At 50.4% G+C, this 18,744-nt stretch overlaps 5 protein-coding genes across 5 annotated transcripts; 3 read left to right on the top strand and 2 right to left on the bottom strand.

The window, feature by feature from the left end:
- Window positions 1-1,825: 1,825 nt before the first annotated feature.
- Window positions 1,826-2,302, top strand: BC939DRAFT_473076 (RlpA-like double-psi beta-barrel-protein domain-containing protein-containing protein; the record flags this gene model as incomplete). Its single annotated transcript, XM_051558326.1, has 1 exon — window positions 1,826-2,302. One exon carries the CDS (start codon window positions 1,826-1,828, stop codon window positions 2,300-2,302), a length of 477 nt encoding a protein of 158 aa, XP_051416993.1.
- An 854-nt stretch (window positions 2,303-3,156) lies between these two features.
- On the bottom strand, window positions 3,157-9,768 carry BC939DRAFT_525071 (uncharacterized protein). The gene is made up of 3 exons (XM_051561295.1): window positions 9,576-9,768; window positions 9,412-9,484; window positions 3,157-9,314 (listed from the first exon to the last, which is right to left on the bottom strand). The coding sequence occupies exon 3, from the start codon at window positions 9,286-9,288 to the stop codon at window positions 3,274-3,276; it is 6,015 nt and encodes a 2,004-aa protein (XP_051416992.1). The 5' UTR covers window positions 9,289-9,314; window positions 9,412-9,484; window positions 9,576-9,768; the 3' UTR covers window positions 3,157-3,273.
- A 2,245-nt stretch (window positions 9,769-12,013) lies between these two features.
- BC939DRAFT_498950 (uncharacterized protein) lies at window positions 12,014-13,347 on the top strand (the record flags this gene model as incomplete). Its single annotated transcript, XM_051559883.1, has 2 exons — window positions 12,014-13,155; window positions 13,254-13,347. The coding sequence occupies 2 exons, from the start codon at window positions 12,014-12,016 to the stop codon at window positions 13,345-13,347; spliced, it is 1,236 nt and encodes a 411-aa protein (XP_051416991.1).
- A 555-nt stretch (window positions 13,348-13,902) lies between these two features.
- Window positions 13,903-15,971, top strand: BC939DRAFT_437260 (uncharacterized protein). The gene is given in 6 exon segments (XM_051553674.1): window positions 13,903-14,103; window positions 14,196-14,507; window positions 14,543-15,349; window positions 15,379-15,603; window positions 15,706-15,743; window positions 15,756-15,971. 6 exon segments carry the CDS (start codon window positions 14,026-14,028, stop codon window positions 15,937-15,939), a joined length of 1,644 nt encoding a protein of 547 aa, XP_051416990.1. The 5' UTR covers window positions 13,903-14,025; the 3' UTR covers window positions 15,940-15,971.
- Window positions 15,972-16,263: 292 nt separating this feature from the next.
- Window positions 16,264-17,621, bottom strand: BC939DRAFT_437258 (cyclophilin-like domain-containing protein). Its single transcript, XM_051553673.1, has 4 exons — window positions 17,483-17,621; window positions 17,112-17,149; window positions 16,813-17,003; window positions 16,264-16,691 (listed from the first exon to the last, which is right to left on the bottom strand). Exons 1-4 carry the CDS (start codon window positions 17,604-17,606, stop codon window positions 16,436-16,438), a joined length of 609 nt encoding a protein of 202 aa, XP_051416989.1. The 5' UTR covers window positions 17,607-17,621; the 3' UTR covers window positions 16,264-16,435.
- Between the last annotated feature and the right edge of the window lie 1,123 nt (window positions 17,622-18,744).

Genomic DNA, 18,744 nt, shown 5'->3' with positions numbered 1-18,744 from the left:
TGTCAGGGTCTCGCTAATGCCACCCAGGACATCCTTGACAGCGATAACCCCAGATTGCTGCATGAGTTCAGTCGCTTTTACAGATATGCGGAATCCTTTCTGGATAGGATTCGCGTGTTGGAGAATGATGATTGCAACAGTGGTCATAAATGAATGAAACAAAACATACCCACTCTAAACCTATATATTCTATAGATTTTTTCAATTATACTGAATACTTGAGGGCACTCCCTCTCGATTACTGGAGGATGACTGACTAGTTACACTTGTGCAAGCAGCCAATAATCGGATGTAGCAGTGAGGAATAGGAATAGCCATGCTTGCATTTGCATAGATGTTCGGATGATAGACTATCTACGACCAGTGAATCGGGCATGGCATGGAGGCGCATTAATTTCATATAATATTCTCTTCCATATGAGTGAGCATTAAGCTGAACTTGCAAGAGAACAAAAAGAGCAGCGAGGGCCAATGCGGGCATTCCAGGCGGAGTCGAAGCCATGCGGTGAGGATTAGCGCCACATTCTTGGTGGAATTCGAACTATTTTCAAGTCAATTGAAGAAATAAAATAAAAAACGGGGCCAAATCGGGCGCCGTGAAATATGGCGGCAGTGGTTTCAGGAATATTTTCCTTTTTGAGTACCCAGGGCACCCGCCTTTTTTTTTTTTTTTTTTTTTTACGATCTGAGACTGGCCGCCCAGAACAGCCGTTTTGTAACTCTACATCTCCAAAAAGCAGCAGCGGTTGACAGCACCAGCTACAATGGCGCCCTCAGAAGTGAGGACCCTGGCTGAGCGACACAAGTAGGTTCTCGCCCCGCTCTTTTCTAGTGATCCGCTGTGATTCGAGCACCGGCCCCTTCTCATTTCCTCCGACTGACCAACCGATGAACGGAGCTCAACTCTGTGCCTCAGCACTTCAACTTAGCACACTAACATCGATCTGGAAATAACAAAGGGCACATACCAGATCAACGGGGAGGACGGACTACGCACCTGACAAAGAAATGAAAATGGACTGAGCCATGCCTCATTTGGCAATTAAAAAGTCCTTCGGGCTCCAACGTGCATACATGCGCATAGCATAACAAGCTCGCGTTGCAGGAAGAATTTGGCTCATTAGTAAGAACTATTTAGTTCATTCTCCAACCCTAGAATTCGGGTCGTTCTATAAGATGAAGAAAACTAACCCATGTCTTCAGCAGGCCCTTCCTTCCCTCCAATAGGACCAGCCCACTACCGCCTCAGAAAGGTGAATTTTTTTGGAGGGAATTGTCCAAGAGCCAACCACAGAGAGGAACCGTACCTTTGTACCGATACGAGATGGATCAGGGGCAGGGGACAGAGGGTCACCGGCATAACCTTGTTAACCTCTTCGTGAAACACAGCCAAGCAGGCGCCCTCTCCTCCTCAGTCACTTACTAGTGAGGCCGCCTGCCAGTCATCGCCTTCCATTCCGGTCCGGGGCCCTTTTTGACTCGCAAGGAATGTGATCCAGGGGGCCAGGGGAACTGGTACAGGGACAGGGGAACAGAGACTTATCCAGTCAGCAACCTCGACCGAGGCGGAGATACTTGCAGGCTCCAGATCTTTGTCGTGTGCCTTTAGTCGTCTCATAGTCCCTGCACCTGAACGGCACCTTTTTTTTTGTTATAAAAAGAGACATCTTTCCCGCTATTTCCTCCATCATCAAAAAGCACATTCATTCACCTTTCCACTGTATCTCTACAGGACCACCCACTACAGCCCCTCTTGCCCTAAAGAAGACATTCCTCCTCTCCTCAAATCCTCCAACTCTCTCTCTCTCTCTTTCATCTATTCATCATGGTCAAGTTCGCTTCCGTCGCTTTCCTCGCCTTCGCCGCTCTCGCCTCGGCCGCTCCCATCACCCCCTCCCCCTCCGTCAAGGTCGATCCCGTCACCCCCTCCCCTTCCGTCAAGATCGATTCCGCCACCGCCGACTCTGACAATATCTTCGCCACCGACGTCAAGTACACCGGCAAGGCCACCTGGTTCACGGATTCCTATGGCTCCTGCAACATCGAGTGGAACGGCGACTCCGAGCCCACCGTCGCCTTGAACGCCCATCAGATGGGTGCCGTCTCCTGGGGCAACCCCGCTTGCAACAAGCGCGTCCTCATCGTCAACCAGGCGAACGGCAAGTCTGTCGAGGCCCGCATCGTCGATAAGTGCCCCGGTGACGAGTGCGCCTGGGGCTCGCTCGATCTCTCCCCTGCCGCCTTCAAGCAGCTCGGTAGCTTGGACACCGGTATCCTGCCCATCGAATGGCACTATATCTAAAGCATTCCCTCCCCCCTCTCTCCCAGTATTTTTTTTTCTTCATTGCGTTAGTGCATACCACACAGCACAGCCACTGCTCATTTTCTCCTAGACATTCCACACCCCTCAAGGCTGGCCCAACACTGAAACACATCACAATAGACCATTACAACTATTATAGAATAAATAAGGAAATCTAGGCGCTGGCTCGCTTAGATAATCCAGACAAAAAAAACCCCCCTCCCGAACTCTGGGCGCGTTAGTCCATGAGTCCATTTATCAATGAATAGTTTTATGGTTGGCCACGCGGCAGAAAAAGAAAACCCCTGCAGCATCAGCTTTAATTTAACAGCGGCAAGAAAAATGACAATGAGAAATCGGGTGATTTCTGCTCAGATAGCAAGCTTGACTCGTCTCCTACGCTATCACGCCTTCCTCATTCAACCCCCCCCCTTCAATGTCACACCTGTGTGAGATGGTCAGGACTAACAACGTGTTCCTTATCCAAGAAATAAAGAAGACATACACGCTCGATTTCATCGGGAGATTCTGCAGTTTATTTGGTGAAAACTGATGGGGTCCAGCTACACCTAACGGCTTTTCGACATGCGTCAACTTTGGCAATCGCCCAAAATTAAGGCTCAGATCCCGGAGATCACGTCGCAGTCCCTTGACAAAGAATCTCCTGACAGAGGTTCTCGACTAAACCCTCCAGGAGGTTGCGGCTCTGGGGATGAGCTCCGGCGAAATCATTTCCGCATCATGTTGCATGCTGGACCCTCTTCCTTCGGAAAATGAATCAGACGCTCCGCCCTCTACAGACCCAGCTTGTCATTCAGAACCGTGGTGGGAACCCCTTTCCTCCCCCCTTCCCCTCAAAAAAATAAAAAAGAAAACCGAACGGGCCGGTCTAGTACTTCTCCAGTTTATTGGGGCCCAGTTATTATGTGCAAAAATGGATTCAGTGATATATAACAAAACAAGATGCGTTTTCATGCATATCGTGTGAAATCAACCACTGACTCAAGACTCATGATGCTCGACTGCTGAGCCCCGCCTGCTGTGCCTGAAGTACTGTTCGTTCCTGCGGCATTCGAAGACGACGATGACGATCCTCCGAGACCCAGTCCAAGTCCGAGTCCCAATCCAATGCTCGAACTGTTGCCTCCACCTTGGTTTCCGCTATTGCCTCCAACAGATGCATTGTTGTTTGACGACCCTGGTACTCCTGTATTCGATCCACCAACACCGCTTCGTAAACCAGCCCCACTAGTGGTTCCTGATGATGATCCTCCAGCACCAGAGGCACTCGTCGCTGCCGCTGAATTAGCGCCCGCAAAATGACCTCCTACTCCCGCGCCTCCAGCCCCAGATCCGCTGGGACCTCCGCTTGCCATAAGTCTCTCCTTCACTCGTTTGATCTGTCGCAGACGCTCCTGCCAGTTGGAGACATACTCAACCGAGTTCTGGAGATGCTGGTAATACACCTGTGCATAGATATTGGCATGCAGCGCCATCTGTCGAGTGAACCGCGCCAGCTCAGAAGCGCTGATGATCTTCGGTGTCGCCAGCGGCCCAATCTCGGGCATATCCGGCCGACGCAGCATCACGACCTTGAACCAAACATTCTTGAAAGACTGTACAACGCCAGTTGTTGTTGTTGATACTATCGCCCCGACAGGCGCTGTGGAGGTGAAAGCAGAGATATTGTCTTCTGGCCTGTTCGTAGAGACCGAGGATGACTCGTTGCTGTCAGTCCCAGATCGCTGATGCTGCTGCTGACTGATTCTGCTCGCAGCTTCTGTGAATGTTACCGAGGCCATCGACACCGGCGTAACAACAAGCGTCATAAAGTTGAACTGGCCTGAGATCGTTCCAAAATCATAATCCGCTCCAGACTCGTTGAACACGATCGTCACCCAGTCGTTACCGATATGCCGCTTCTTGAAATCAAAGTTGACGTCGTGTGGTTGGTTGGGCATCATGGTAGCCACATGAAAGATCATTTGAGTGATCTCGTCCTGGTGTGAATACGCGTACTCGCCATCGAAGTCCATCTCTAAATCGAGTCCTCCTGCGTAGATCTTTGCATTTTTGAGTCGGACAAGTGATCCCAATCCCGCGAGGAACTTTGTGTACTCGGACGAACCATGTGTGTTTCCCAAGATCTCGCTCTCCTTTGTCTGACCTTTGCCAACGTACAAGACTCCGATCTTGTGGAAATCCACCACAGGAGTCCTATCCAGCACACCTAATGCTCTATTCGTCGCATCGTCGTCCGCCAGCAAGATTGGGGTCTCCCGCGCCATCACATCGGGATACGATGTCAGCTGCATAAACAAGAAGCTCGGATCTACAAACGTCTCCATCTTAGCTTTGGAGAACGGCCGCGTAGATTCCGTATTATTCTCGCGGTCATAATACCCACTGCTGCTCTCTGTCAAGATGGGCGGCCGATGGTCATCATGACCAAGCGCCAGCCGATGAGCACGGCCCATTGCTGAAGTGATACTGTTATTGCGTGACGAGGCCAGCGAAATGGACCGGCGTATGTCGTCCCGCTTGCTGCCCGCCATCGAATGAGACAGCAACGATTTTGTCTGCTCTAGCGCACCGCCTACGGGTCCACGGCTCAGTTCCGCATGCTTGACATTCTCTTTGAGCGATCCACCCGCGTGATCGGACGTTGACTTGGATCGTCCAAGGTTGTTCATAACACTTGAGGCGGTGGTGGAGGACGGTGCTATGGCGTTTGCAGAGAACGCTCCTGAGAGTGGGCCGCCATCTCCCTGTGAAGACAAAGAGTAGGTGAACTTGCTGTCTATGTCACCTGAACCATCGTCCTGGCTGTGTGCTGGCGCGCCAGACTCCTGAAGCGGATGAAGGGAAGTCGAGAACAGGGCGACATGCTCAGTGGGAGCGGTTTGCACGCGTTGGTGGCCACCCTCAAAGACCAGCTTTGATGTAGCAGTGTTCATGAATGAGCGTAATGGAGGTGAGCTCGAAGGTGTATTATCGCCGGAAGGCAGAGGTGATGCTTTGGGTGTGTGGTGAGGAGAATCACGAGGAGTATGCAAGGGCGTATGAAGAGGCGTATGTTGTGGAGTGTGGTGCGGTGTGTTCCTTGGCGAGAGCCAGGAGGGTCGTGCTTCGCTCAATCTCTGTGATAGTCCCGATACAGCTGACAAATGATTTTCATCCTCCTGGCGGCTCTTAGCTTCCAGAGATGGCTCGGGCGTATGTTCGCTATCAGTCGCTGTGTCCTCTCCGGCGCCAGAAGTTCCTGTCGACTGTTGGGTCACTGCATCGATAGCCAATGCGTCCTCTTGTAATCTTAATAGTCCTGGCAGTGACGCAAAGTCCAGTTCGTTTGACGAGTCCATAAACATCTCATTCTCAATCTTAAGTAGGAACGACGCCGTGCCGGACGCCCTGCGGACTGTAATCTCTGCCCAGCCGACGTTGTGCGCTGTTTGGACGGTGATGAACGCGTTTCCTTGAATCCAGGTCTTTGTGATCATTCTTCCAGTCTTGCTCGTAGGTCCGATCAGGATCTGTTGAATCAGCGATGGCTTTGGCTTCGGCTCGCAATTAGCATACGAGTATCGAGCTAGCATATCCATGCAGGTCTCCGTCTGTTCGTCCACTTTCTTTCCGGGATCATTGGCCATAAGGAGGTTCCGGACAATGTATGGCACGTATTTCCTGCGCTCCGTCAATCGCTGAAGCATGAACCAGACATCGATGACCTGATAAGCCAGGATAAGCACGTACTGAGGAAGCGCTCGTGCTGCAGCTGTCGCAGGTCCTTGGGATGCTACAGCTGGGGAATTAGGAAATGATATTGCCGAGGATGGCATCGATGATGAAGGAGCCGGATGGGCGTTGTTGCTGGAGCCCGTGTGGGTGTACTGGACATATTTGAGAGCGATGCCAAAGACACGCTTGTAATCGCTCTCGACAAAGTTCGAGTAGAGCATCGGTAGACGCGCGACAGTTGATAGGAACTCGAGAATGTGCACTCTGATAGTCACCGTCGACATGATCTGTGAGAGCCTCAGAACAGCTACCGAGAGATATTTCGTCATGGACTGAGGCAGTTCATAGCAGCAGACAGCCAACGCATGGATACAAATCTTGGCACACATTGCTTGACGTGAAAGGCCGGACATGAATGCAAGGACCAAATCGTGCAGCTCTTTGGTGCTAAACTTGCTGTGGTAGCACAGCAGGATGACGAGAACTTTGTAGGCAAGGATGTAGATATTGTGTCGCTTGGCACTGAGGGGCAGGTTACGGAGCGAGTCAGGGATCTTGTCCCTCAGTGTCATGTCGACCAGGACATTGTGAAGCCTTGTGACCTGCTCCGAGCTGTTGCAAAACAAATGCTTGTTGAAGAGCTGAGAGGGAAGCCGCTGGATGACGAACGAGTAGATCGCAAAGTCCTTTTCCTGCTCCAGAATCGACAAGACGCCGGTCATGTAGAGAGGAATGTTGAGTATCACTTTGGCGCATCCAACCAACGGCGCAGGTAGCGTCTCATCGTTCGAAGACTCGGCGGTTGTTGAAGCAATCTCCAGGTATGAAATTACATAGGGGCTCGCCTTTATGGTCTTGCCTTGCATGAGCGGCTTCCAGTTGCGTGTGGGGTTGGCGGCGGATGAGAATGAGAATGGCTCTGTATGTTGTCGTACAGAGGTGGAGTGCTGCATCGTTCCACTGCCTCTCAGGTTGCTCACTGCCGATCGGTCGCCTCGCTCCTGTTTTACTTCCTCGGCGAGTAGCTGCTCGGTGGCAGCGGCAATGCTCTCGACTGTACTCGCCTCCGAGCAAAAGATCCTGTGGTCCAAATCGACGCGAAGACACAGCAAAAAGTCGAGTAGGATCAACCTGCTTGCTCTATGAATACTTTGGTCGACCGCAAGGCCAACTAACAGACAAAAAAACGTATCGACCCTTGAGGCGCCATTCGGGTCATACAACGCATGCTGGAACAGGTCAACGATTCCAATGGATGCTGTCAACGACTGGCACGCGACCGGAGGACTTGGCGGGTGATTAAGGTGATGACTGGATGATAGCGACGTAGAGAGTGATGAAGCCATGCCAAGTCGTGAGGCGAGTGATGGCTGAAGAGTCGATCCAGATGGTGAAGGTTTCGGAATGTGACACGTACATCGGATCAAGAGAACTATCCGGTCCAGCAGTTTTGAGAATAGTTCCTCGGAGGCGATCTGCGTAGCATCAATCAGCAATGTCGAGACTCGCGACGCCACCTCCTGGTCCGTTTCTGAGTCGAGATGGTCAAACACATCCATGAACACTGTCGAGACGATCTCGTCGTGAAAGAAATCCAGTGATGACACGTACACATCCAGGGCGATCGAAAGAGCCTTTGACCGAACCTTTGGCCGCTTATCTTGAATAACCGAGACTTGAACGAGGTCGCGCAGTCTCTCCAACCAGTTGGGGGTATATGGGTAGAATTGGTGCTCTGAGTAATAATATTCAAGTAGCAACAACATGGTGTCTTCTGGAAGGTGGTCCTGCAACGACGCCAGGAGGTTCATTACTCGAGCAACTATTCCCGGCATTTGCTTGTTGTTGTAGATGCGGATAAAATGGAATAAAAGGTCACCATATGCATCTCGGAGGGGATTGTTGGGCTGCTGTTGCTGTCCTGTGGTGACGACAGTATTACTAGGTCCCAGCCGAAAAATGAATGGCTTTACTGACGCGCTCTCCTCTGCTGGCTTCTCGTCGACATGCTGTGAGAGGAGCTCTAGAATGTCCAGGATGATTTCGTACTCGAGATCGCCCAAGTCTGCCGAATGTGCCTCTAACAAGATGCTCAGACTCCGGATAATATCCTGGTCGACCTCCTTGGACTTGAAATCGACGGCGCTCTTTAGAGACCACAGGATTGTTGAGTATGAAACCGACAGAGTCTCGATCGGGGTACTGCTCCACACCGAACGCTGCAACAGCCTGATCGATCCCTGAACAACTCGCATCTGCGCTATCGAGTCGTTCTTGGACCGCAAATTGAGGCACAGCAGTCGAATGGCGCTATGTGCACTGTGGCTCTTCATGAGATTACTGGTGATTGTCCATGCCTGGTCCTTGTAAAGATCCGAGAGTGTGGTATAGCAGAGGATTTTCAAAAACGTTACAAGGCCTTCCGCAGGTACGTAGCCATAGCGCACAATGATGTCCAAGAACCCAATCGCATGTGGTGTATCCTCTGGTGCGTTGATGCATATTGTATGTAAGAGGTCGAGGAGGCCTGCAATCTCTGTTTCGTCGAAAAACACAAAGTTGAACCGGACAACGTTGATGAGGAGCGCCATGGTGACGTCGAGATGCGGGATGGGCTTTTGAAGAAGAATGAGCTGTGGTGTGCTGCTGAGGGTTGCCAATGAAGTCGTGGATTTCTGCATGCCGAGTCGCTGCTGGGTCATGTGCTGAGCGACCTTAGCTTGCTCAAAGTTCGACTCAACCCAATGCGCCAGAAGTCGTACAATATTCTTTTCGAATCCGTAAACGTCTCGACCGTCTTTAGTCAACTCCTTGAGAGCCTTGATCTTGTCATCAAAGTCCTCCCAGATCTCATGGTCATTGATGGCTTGGTAAAAGATGGCTCGGAGCATACCGAGGTCCTCAAACTGCCCACGGATACAGGCAATCATAAAATTCCATGCAGCTTTCCGTGCATTATTTGGGACTCCAGCTTCCAAAAGATCCGAGACCGCAACCCAAAGCTCGCTGATGTGTTGAAATGGATAGTTCTGGATGATGGTGCTCAACTCATCCAGTGTCCTGAGGCGTGATTGCAGCGAGTGATTTCCAGGCAAAAGCAGCTGCACAATTTCGTTCGCATCTATGGGGTCTGAAGGATTGGCAGAATCTAGACGTAATGTGTCGTGTAGTGATGTCTCCTTGTACGGCATGCGAAACTTGAAGAAGCTGTTGAGCTTGGAGGAAGCCGCCTTTGGTTTGCTTGCCATTTTCGACAAAGACCGGTTTCCTCAAGCTGGATTTTGAAAAGATGTGTCATAATGGTTAGATATGCGTCATGTTCCCAGAGCATAGAACCATTGCTTAGCCATTGCTTAGTCTGACAGACTTACCTGATGGCGTGTTTGGGTTATAGCTGTTAAAATCCACAACGAAGCAAGAATGCACAATCCTAATCCTACTGGACTAGTTGAAGCGCCAATGGTTAGTATACAAACATTCTTCTCTTTGGGATTGCTGCGGCAACTGTAAAGGATCCAGCATGGTGGTCGCGTACACGTGGAATTGCAGGCAAAAAGCGCCGATGGTCCAAGCGTCCAGGTGTCCTCTAGTGTACGGGCACTATTTCGTTGTATCTCTATGCGCCCTTGGGGTTTTTTGCTCGATTTCCTCGACAGGAATGTGATTCACAATTGAAGGTGGAGTCGTGGGTAAGAGCGATGATTGATCGTTGTTGAAGAAGAAAGGCGCGGTGGCGATGTCAAGGCAGAGGAAGCACCACCGCCGTATACCATGCCAAAGTGACTGCCTTATACGTGACGTACAGTCACCGAACAAAAGTAATTGGCCAATCATAATTTTAAATTACCTATATACAACACACCTCAAGAGTTATGGAAACATCCTTGGTGAATATCAGAGTGATGTATGCTGAAGGAGAGGGCTGCAGCTCGTTCAATATCTGCTATTACCGCCGCTGTACTTTTTCACGAATTCCAGTTTCTGGGGCATCGTGTCGATCAGCTTTGCCAGCTGTTCTTGTGGTAAAGCATCCCACTCCTCCACTAGAGCTCTCACCAGGGTTGCAATGTCCCAGGGTTGTCTTTGTCGTCGAGTGAGAGAAGTACCAAGGAGGGACCAGACATGCTCGATGGGGCTCAAATCTAAGGAGTTGGCTAGCCAGTCCTCTATCTTGCGAAAGCCGTGTGCTTGGCGCCAATTCTTTGATAGCGCGTTGCTGCGCACTGGGGCACCATCCTCCATGAGGATTCCATCCTCCATGAGGATTCCATCCTCCATGAGGATTCCATCCTCCATGAGGATTCCATCCTCCATGAGGATTCCATCCTTTACCTCCGTCATAAACCTGAGCAATTCACCCTCATACACATCCTCCACGAAGCACTGTCCGTCGCGACGTCCTCGCTCAAAAACAACCAGCCTGGACTTCTCAGTAGCTGTAAATGCGCCCCAGACCATGAGGGAGGTCCTACCACTCTTGAAAGTAGGTGCGAGGCAATCGCCATCGTACTTTTCCTCCGCTGTTCGCCAAACTCGAATCTGGCGAAAATTCTCTCCAACCTCGAATATTGACTCATCAGTCCATACTACCTTCGACCATTGCTCTGTTGTCCATTTGCTGTACCTCCGCATAAATGTGAGTCGACTATCCTTGTAAACGTCGCTGAGATAAGGTTTCTTTGCGGCTACCCGGCTGAAAATGTCAGCTGAATGGAGCGCTCTCCGAGCGGTGTATTCGCTCACCTCATGGGGTACCATGTTGGTGATATCCCGTAGAGTGACACGTCTTTCACGCTTGGTATTGCGTATCATGCTCCTAATGTCTCTCTCACTGAGCGCTCTTGGCAGTCCAGAACCTGGGGCGTGTGCAGTGGTGCCTCTTAGATGGTAGATGTGAATAATATTGGTAACCGTGGACCTGGGTGTGTTGCGTTTCGTTGCAATTTCCGCATGGCTCATTCCCGCTAGACTCATTTCAACGATAATACCTTTTTTTTCCATGGATAACTGTGTCGGCATGGTGGTTACTCAAGTTGCTGTCGACTGTGCTTGGAGAAGAAAGTCGTGTTGCATTTATTTGCTCATGGCTAGAAAAATTAAAGTTGCCCAATTATAATTGTTAGGTGGCTGTATATGTACAGCGCCGGAATGCTTGGTACTCATCCTGCTGTATAGGGGGTCTAACAACGAGCTTTGTAACTTCTACTATTAGTTCTATTTACAACAGGAGACACCGCGCGATTAGGACTTCGGCGAGGGCGTGCTTCGGTCATTTACTGGTTCGCGGTGCAGGGTCTTCCTTTAGATCGGAATGAATTGACACAAAGGTAAAATAGACTAGACAGAGATAGAAGGAAATAAATATAGGGAGTTGTTTGGCTAAATGGTTCGAGCTAGGACTATGTTCCATTGAGAATGACTGGGGGTAGTTACAAGGTATTCACATATATGATGTCCGATGAAGTGAGAAGTCGTGACAATGAAGTCCACCCCTCAGGAGTCGTTGTATGGCAATGTTCGCTGATTAGGCCTCCATTGTACCTTTATAATACCGTTTCACGAGGGTAAGCCGATGACGGATGCTCAATAATGAGACGATCGGAAATCGGGGAAACGTTGCAATTGATAGTGCAAAGGTGGCGAATGATCAGGCTTGGCATTCTCTGTTGATTGTATCTCGTTGCGTGGGTTGCTGACGACGGCAGTCAGTACCTGTCGATGATGCGGTGTTATCCGGACAATCTAGACGAATGCATACAAGATATATATGTGAAGAAGACTCTGGTTCAGGAACAGACCGTTTATTCTTTTATTCTGGGAGCGGTGCTCTTCCCCGTAATTTAATATCAAAAGTTCTCATAGGCTTTAGTCCTTTGAAGGTTGACCGCGCTACTTGACTGATTTCCCTATCCTCCATTGCATCCCTAGCGACCTATCTAGATTTGCACCTACCTGCGTACGTTGGAAACAGCGATGATGGGGATGTGGGTGGACATCTGTGTCAAGCCGTGGCAAAACTACTCGTATATCACTGATCGTGCTTCGTGTCAAGCGACTAGCATTTATCAGTGTGATGGCTCTTTATCAAAGCCTTTTGTTACTCTGAAGAAGCGCGGTTTGGATCCAGTTGCCGCGGATCCTCAAGATTACCAGAACCAAGCTGTTAAGGTTGACCTCTTCGGCGCGTTTTATGGATCCCTCGTTCGCCAGATCACGGATGATTACGATCCAAGCAAGGTCCGAGCTGTCAGTCTCACGATGGCAGCGCGTTTGGCGAAGGACTTTACTCCTGCGCAATGTACGATTCACATCGATGGCGCCCCATCTCAACAGAAGCGGAACGAGCACATCAGGCGAAAGAACAGACTGACAGCGGACCTCAAGAAGTTACAGGCGGACTTGAAAGTCATGAGCACGAAGTCGTCGAACGGCCAATGGACCTCGAAGAGCGTGATAACGAAGATCAAGAAGGGCCTCCGCGATGTATACAGATTTGATGCAGCAGCCAAGCAGACACTCCGGGATGCCTTACGAGAAAAGGGGTTTTCTGTCTGCACTTGCAAGACCGAGGCCGACACCTGCATTGCATGCACACTGACCATGGCAGCCGGTAGCTTCGTGGTGTCAGCAGATTCCGATCTGTTGATATATCCGTCGGTCACCAAGGTTTTGCGGCCGATCTTCCACGGCCTGGCCTATGCATTGTATACCAAGGAGAGTGTTACCAATGCACTTCACGTTCCCAGCGCAGACTATGTGACGCTGCTGGGCATCGTGTCCAAGAACGACTATACTGAGAACATTCCCAGCCTTGGAATAGTTCGCAACCTGGAGATCATCCGCGCCCTACCCCAGTCGCCCGATATTAGCCATATGCTCGATGCTTACAGATTCATGGCAGCCATCAAAACCCATGAGGTTATCGACCAGAGCCGATTCAAGCCATCGGAAGACATCTTTTTGGATCTCGAGGAGAAAGTGCTCCAACTGCAACCAGGAGATGAGGCCGCCGGTGAGGACATGCTCGGCTTTGATTTCAACAGTGCAGCACCGCAGTTCCGGCACCTCAAGCTGCAGCGATTTGCCGTCGCTGCATATCAGCATGCGAGTAGAAGGTAATTTAAGTGCGAAACCACTTCATTCACGCACGCGTTGTACAGGTATCAAGTTCTCTAACACCCTTTGCATGGCGATGTATGCGTATATTTACTAGCGCGGTTCCCTTCTACGTTGCGAGGAACTCAAAGCGGAACCAGTTCCGGCCGATCTTTTCAGACAAGAAATCGATCCTACCGACAATCGATTGACTTCTCGACTGCCGTACCTCACGATCGCCCACAGCCAAAAGCAAAGCCCCTCGTCAAGTCTCGGAAGGCGATCGTGAAGAAGAAGAACAAGAAAAAGAGGGAGAAGGGGGCACTGCCGACCCATCGAACCCACGACCCACTTCTGCAATTGCAGCGGACCGCCACCTTCGTAAGCTGCATATAACCAAGGCACTCACTGTGGGGAGTATCCAGGCCAACATAAAGCGAATGGATCAGATCTCGGTTGCAGAAAGCAAGCTCCTTTCAGACAGGCTACGTTCAACGGTTGCGATCCTTAACGCGATCCAGATGCATATATACGAGGCTATTGCACTGGATATCGCGCGGCTTGTTCGCTCCAAGGACACAGCGACAGATGTGACACAGCGGAAGGAGGATATTTCAGACATTCTCGACAGCAAGGCCTTCTACTTTGTACTCAACACACTCTTGTGCAGTGGTCAAGAAGGACGAGGCTCTCAGGCTGTTCGAGTATTGGTTGCCCCTGCGCGCAGGATGAGCACTCGAAATACGCCATTGGTTCCTGGCGTCCCGCAACCGCAAGTACAGGCACAGGCACAATCACAACCACAATCAACAGCCACCCATGCCCGACGTGTCTTTGATGCGTACACGACGCTCACCGGCTTTGTCCCCTTTCGCCAACGAGAACCAGAGATGTTCCCTTCGACGGTCTCGAGGCTTGCTGTTGCGGCAGTCTACAATGCAGTGCGAGTCCATTACTATGGCGCAAAGGTATATTAAAGAGTGTGCAAGATGTATCCGTTGTGTTCCTTGCTTTTCGGAGCACTAGTGTTGACCATTAGCTCTTCAACTTTCTTTAATAGTTTTCCGAGAACGAAGAGCGCCCCGAAGCTGTCAATCCGATCGACTACTTCTTCGAAAAGAATACCGAGAAGCGCATGTTTGCAGACTTTGTCAAGGCAAAGTTTGCAGCTGGCTTCGTGTTCTTGTCAGAGGCGGACCTTGTCCATTTATTCTATACAAGCAATACGACACGGCCGATTATAGTCCGAATGCTGAGCGATACAACATCCAACGCTGCGGAAGCCAAGGTCGTCGGCAAGAAAGGGATTCTCATCGAGAAGCTGCTATACAGACTGGACCCGGCGACGCGCTTTGACGGGTATTACAGGAAGGTTTCGCTTCAGAGTGATAGACAGCACCACACAAGTTCAAGCTTCGGGGCATCATCTGCACGAACGGACTGGTGTTGCATCTTCTTGCGCATGATACAACGACAACGCGACGCCGAGCACCCCGCCAAAGCATCAGGGGCGATGACGACGATGAAGAAGAACACGACGACGACGATGGCGACGGCGACGAGGATGTGACTCTGTTCCGCGATGTTGACGGTGACTATGACCTCGACGACGCGTTTCTTGAAAGTGGAGGGGACGAATCTGGTACAGATCCGGTCGCAGCTACGGCGGGACCCGCCAAGAAGAAACGCATCACGCTCCCGTCTTCGACACCAGAAAGTTCAAAGCGGCAGAGGTTGTCGATACACCAACTGCCACCCACAGACCCTACTGCGACTGCTTCGTCCTCATCCAGCTCAGAAGCTCCATCTGATCCAACGTCAGGCGCAGATACGATCGATGTCACACGCAACACCATCAACTGGAAACGAAGTTCAAAGATCCTAGAAAACGTGGAGGTGCGCTTCAACTCTCCTAGCACTTGTCCACCAGACGATACTGTGGTCATCGGCATTGACCCGGGTGAGGTTTACACAATGACAGCGACAAGAATCGACCCCGCCTTACCTACGAGAAGAGAGTCTTTACGAATCCGCAGGGCATTCCTCTACAGGCCTTACATGCTCTTCAAGCGTCTCCTAGAAAAGCAGAAGGCCGCGGCACGCATTGATGTTCTTGAGGCAAGACTGCCCTCATTTACCGTAGAGAAGATCGAGGAATATCTGGCGTATCTGGAGGCGCCTGGCACGGACGGCACCGCCGCGACCGCCACGAGAGTCCGCCTTTTAACTTTTACAACAGTCAGTGGATGCTAAGGAAGCGCTGGGATCTTCAACAGGCTCAACAGGCAACGTATGACTACGCAGTTGCGGGCTTGCTTGACCTCGCCGTCAGCAAGGACTTTGTTGGCCAGCCGCTGAGCTCGCAGGATGGTGTAAAAGTGGTGTTTGCAATAGGATTGGGCTCTTTTGATTCGCAAACTGGCCTGCCAAGCAAGCATAGTGCACTCGAGAAGAAATTTGTCGGCAAGGTAAGAAGAAGGAAAAAAAAAAAGAAAAGGGTGGCATACCATCTCTCATCCGCACTGCAACTTTTTCTCATCTGTTTATTTGTTCCTTGATGCTGCTGATAGGCAAAGGCTATGGGACACACTGTGGTCGGGGTGCACGAGTACTACACCAGTGCTCGGTGCCCTCGTGACAAGTGTATGGCGTTCTTAGAGTCCGACAAGAGGCGGTCAAAGTACTGCCGAAGCTGTCAAATGTACTTTGATCGCGATATTGTCGGCTCTGAGAACATTGCCACCGTGTGTCTGTCGCAAATCCAGAACCAGTGCCGGCCTGCCAAGTTCATGCCATCAACATAATCATAGGGGGCCGGAACCCTCTTTCAAAATTTGTAAGTTCAACATACAAAAAATAACGTGCATGAACACCCAACCCATTCTGAATTCTAACCAGTCACTTTTTTACTTGATTTGGGTGATTTCTGGTAGACAGATACTGTACATGTACAACACCACTGCAGCCAGAATGCACAGAAGTCCACTCCATCTTCTCACGAGCAGGCCAAGAGTTACCGAGTATGTTATATATATAGCTTACCTGACTCCTCGGTCGCCAGCAGCGGGCACCAAGTAAAGCAAAAGTCGATCATATTCCTAACACCAATTGTTTTTGAATCCAAGGGGTTTGATATCCACATTTCTTCTCGCCCGCTTTTGTATCCTTTGCCAGAGCAAGAGAAGGTTTTTTATTCTGTATATGAAATCCTGAAGTTACAAAAACTGTACAATTGTGTTGCGAGAGGCACGAACTTCATTTGTCGTTTTTCTTTTGTTTTGTCGAAAAAAAGAGCAAAATTTACTGCTGGAGCTCGCCAGAGGCAGCGATGGTAACCTTGGCCTTGGGGCTACCAGATGCGGAACCGAGATTCTCAATCTGGCGAACGATGTCCTGGCCCTCAACGACTTCACCGAAGACGGTGTGCTTGCCATCCAACCACGAGGTCTTGGCAGTGCAAATGAAGAACTGGGAGCCGTTGGTGTTGGGGCCAGCATTGGCCATGGAGAGAACAAAGGGGGCAGTGTGCTTCAGGGTGAAGTTCTCATCAGCGAACCTAGATGATGTCGGCAAAGGATCAAGAATAAAGCGCATAAGAATCTGGGACTCGTACACGATTCGAAATAGAATCTGAGGACATAGAGGGCTTGAAATGCAAGGCGGCAGAAGGCACTTACTTCTCACCGTAGATGGACTTGCCGCCGGTACCGTTGCCGCGGGTGAAGTCACCACCCTGGATCATGAACTCGGGGATGATGCGGTGGAAGGAGGAACCGGCATAACCGAATCCCTTCTCACCGGTGCAGAGAGCGCGGAAGTTCTCAGCGGTCTTGGGAACAACATCCTTGCGGAGCTTCATGACGATGCGCTGTATACAATTGAAGGCAAAGATATAAAATCATGGAAGCGAATCAGTTTACGGGCTCCACGTTCGTATCATCATCGATTCACTGAGAAATAAAGAGCAGGTACATACGCCCGCTGGCTCGTCATTGATGGTGATGTCGAAGTAAACTGGACAATTAAGAGAGAACGGAAAAAACTCGGTTTAGTTTCCTCGCAATCGCTAAGACACGATGATATCGACCCCGTTGATCCATTGATGCTGACAGATCGTAACAGCACGGCAAAAAGGGGGGTAGGGATCCAAGCAGGGCCATTGCGCAATGAATTCCCACGGCATCACCCCCGCGTATTTAGTGCGGACGGTGGGCTATCTCGACCGACAGACGCGTCCAGAGACACACGGGGGCGCATGGAGCTGTGATGATTCGCGTGGGATTTGATAAAGACGTGCGAGCATGGCCAAGGAAGATAACAGCAAAAAGGACTTCACACGCAATATACCTCGGGGGTTGTTGTCCATTGTGATGAGAGTTGTTTGGAAGAGGGGAAGGTGATGAGTGAAGGAGAAAAGGAAAAGGAAAACAGAGGGGGGAGGAGACAGAACATAAACACCCCATTCTTCCATTGTATTCCTTGTGTACGTAGAAAATCAGCAGAAAGAAGGTTTTCGCTCCTGCCTCTCTCCTTGTCTCTCCAAGAGGCGCTAGTCTAAAAGGGTGCGGGGTTCCACCTCTTTGTACGTGCAAGCAAGATGACATCACCCACACTGAGGGCTGAGGCCTGCAGAGGAGGGTTCCCAGTCCAAAAACAAAAAACAAAGGACTGGCCTCGTCCCCGCCATTAGGCCATTTGTCTTGTGCAACACGCTAGACCCCTAGGCTGGACTATGTTGGGTCGTGGTCTCTATCATGGAACGCGTTTTTGAGGAGGCGTCTTGGCCAGAAAAGAAACATCAATGAAATTTGTTCAACAGCATAGATAGGATCTGTTAATGTTTTAAGAAAAAAAATCCTGCAGCCATCGCAGGAGGATATTCCCCGAGTGCGGACAAAAAGAAAGCGCGTTTATCTACGGCCGATCATCCTTACCGCAAAGTCGTCAAAGGCGACACGGACAAAACGAAAAACGGAGTACATGCGCATCTAAGCGAGTTTTCGAGAAAGAGCATAGACTCCGAGAAATATCTGCTTGTCTCACGCTGCAGCAGCAAGAGAAAAAGGAAAAGAGAAAGAGAAAAAAGACAGAGCCTCGGTGCTGTTACCTTCAGCTTGCTCGTTGCAGCAGTGCACTGTTAATGTCTTGCAAAGGAGATAAATAAATGAAACGCGACGCGTTTCTACACGCGAAAGGCTGTGCAACAATCGGATCGGCGCCCGCCGCGTTTATTTCTTCCTTGACGCTCCTGGGCCAATATGCGATTCGATACGGCCAAGACGCTTTCGATTACTATTTGGACGCGTAAACAGACTATCGTTGAACAAGCGGCGCCGCCATCTGTGCAATATATCCATTTGACCATATCGTTATCCTTCTGATGTCCTCCACATTGTTTCATTTTAATCAAACCATCTCCACGCGCCGCTCATTCTTGCACCCACATCGGTAAACACATTGACAGCAGACGTGGCACTGGCACTGTAGCGCCGCTGTGCCAGTCGGTGCATCCACGCCGCCATCTCCGTTCGCCTACTCAACTGAGTCAACCAGTGACTGCGGACGACCAGCCCGATTCATGCTATGATGATCGGGCCGATTGCGCTTAT

This window comes from Gamsiella multidivaricata (genome assembly GCF_025024155.1).
Source record: "Gamsiella multidivaricata strain RSA 2152 chromosome Unknown BC939scaffold_4, whole genome shotgun sequence".
Taxonomy (NCBI): Eukaryota; Fungi; Mortierellomycota; class Mortierellomycetes; order Mortierellales; family Mortierellaceae; genus Gamsiella; species Gamsiella multidivaricata.
Note: the sequence above shows the minus strand (reverse complement) of the source record. Positions and strands in the feature narration are given on the sequence as shown.

What these genes read in the sequence shown, in the direction of transcription:
- BC939DRAFT_525071 (XM_051561295.1), bottom strand. Translation starts at nt 9,288, where the DNA reads ATGGCAAGCAAACCAAAGGCGGCTTCCTCCAAGCTCAACAGCTTCTTC.
- BC939DRAFT_437260 (XM_051553674.1), top strand. Translation starts at nt 14,026, where the DNA reads ATGTTCCCTTCGACGGTCTCGAGGCTTGCTGTTGCGGCAGTCTACAAT. An exon ending in TCCATTACTATGGCGCAAAG is followed by an intron (nt 14,104 to 14,195) that starts GTATATTAAAGA and finishes TTTCTTTAATAG; the next exon opens with TTTTCCGAGAACGAAGAGCG. An exon ending in CCGCCGCGACCGCCACGAGA is followed by an intron (nt 15,350 to 15,378) that starts GTCCGCCTTTTA and finishes TACAACAGTCAG; the next exon opens with TGGATGCTAAGGAAGCGCTG.
- BC939DRAFT_437258 (XM_051553673.1), bottom strand. Translation starts at nt 17,606, where the DNA reads ATGGAAGAATGGGGTGTTTATGTTCTGTCTCCTCCCCCCTCTGTTTTC. An exon ending in AATGGACAACAACCCCCGAG is followed by an intron (nt 17,150 to 17,482) that starts GTATATTGCGTG and finishes TTAATTGTCCAG; the next exon opens with TTTACTTCGACATCACCATC. An exon ending in TCAATGACGAGCCAGCGGGC is followed by an intron (nt 17,004 to 17,111) that starts GTATGTACCTGC and finishes AATTGTATACAG; the next exon opens with CGCATCGTCATGAAGCTCCG.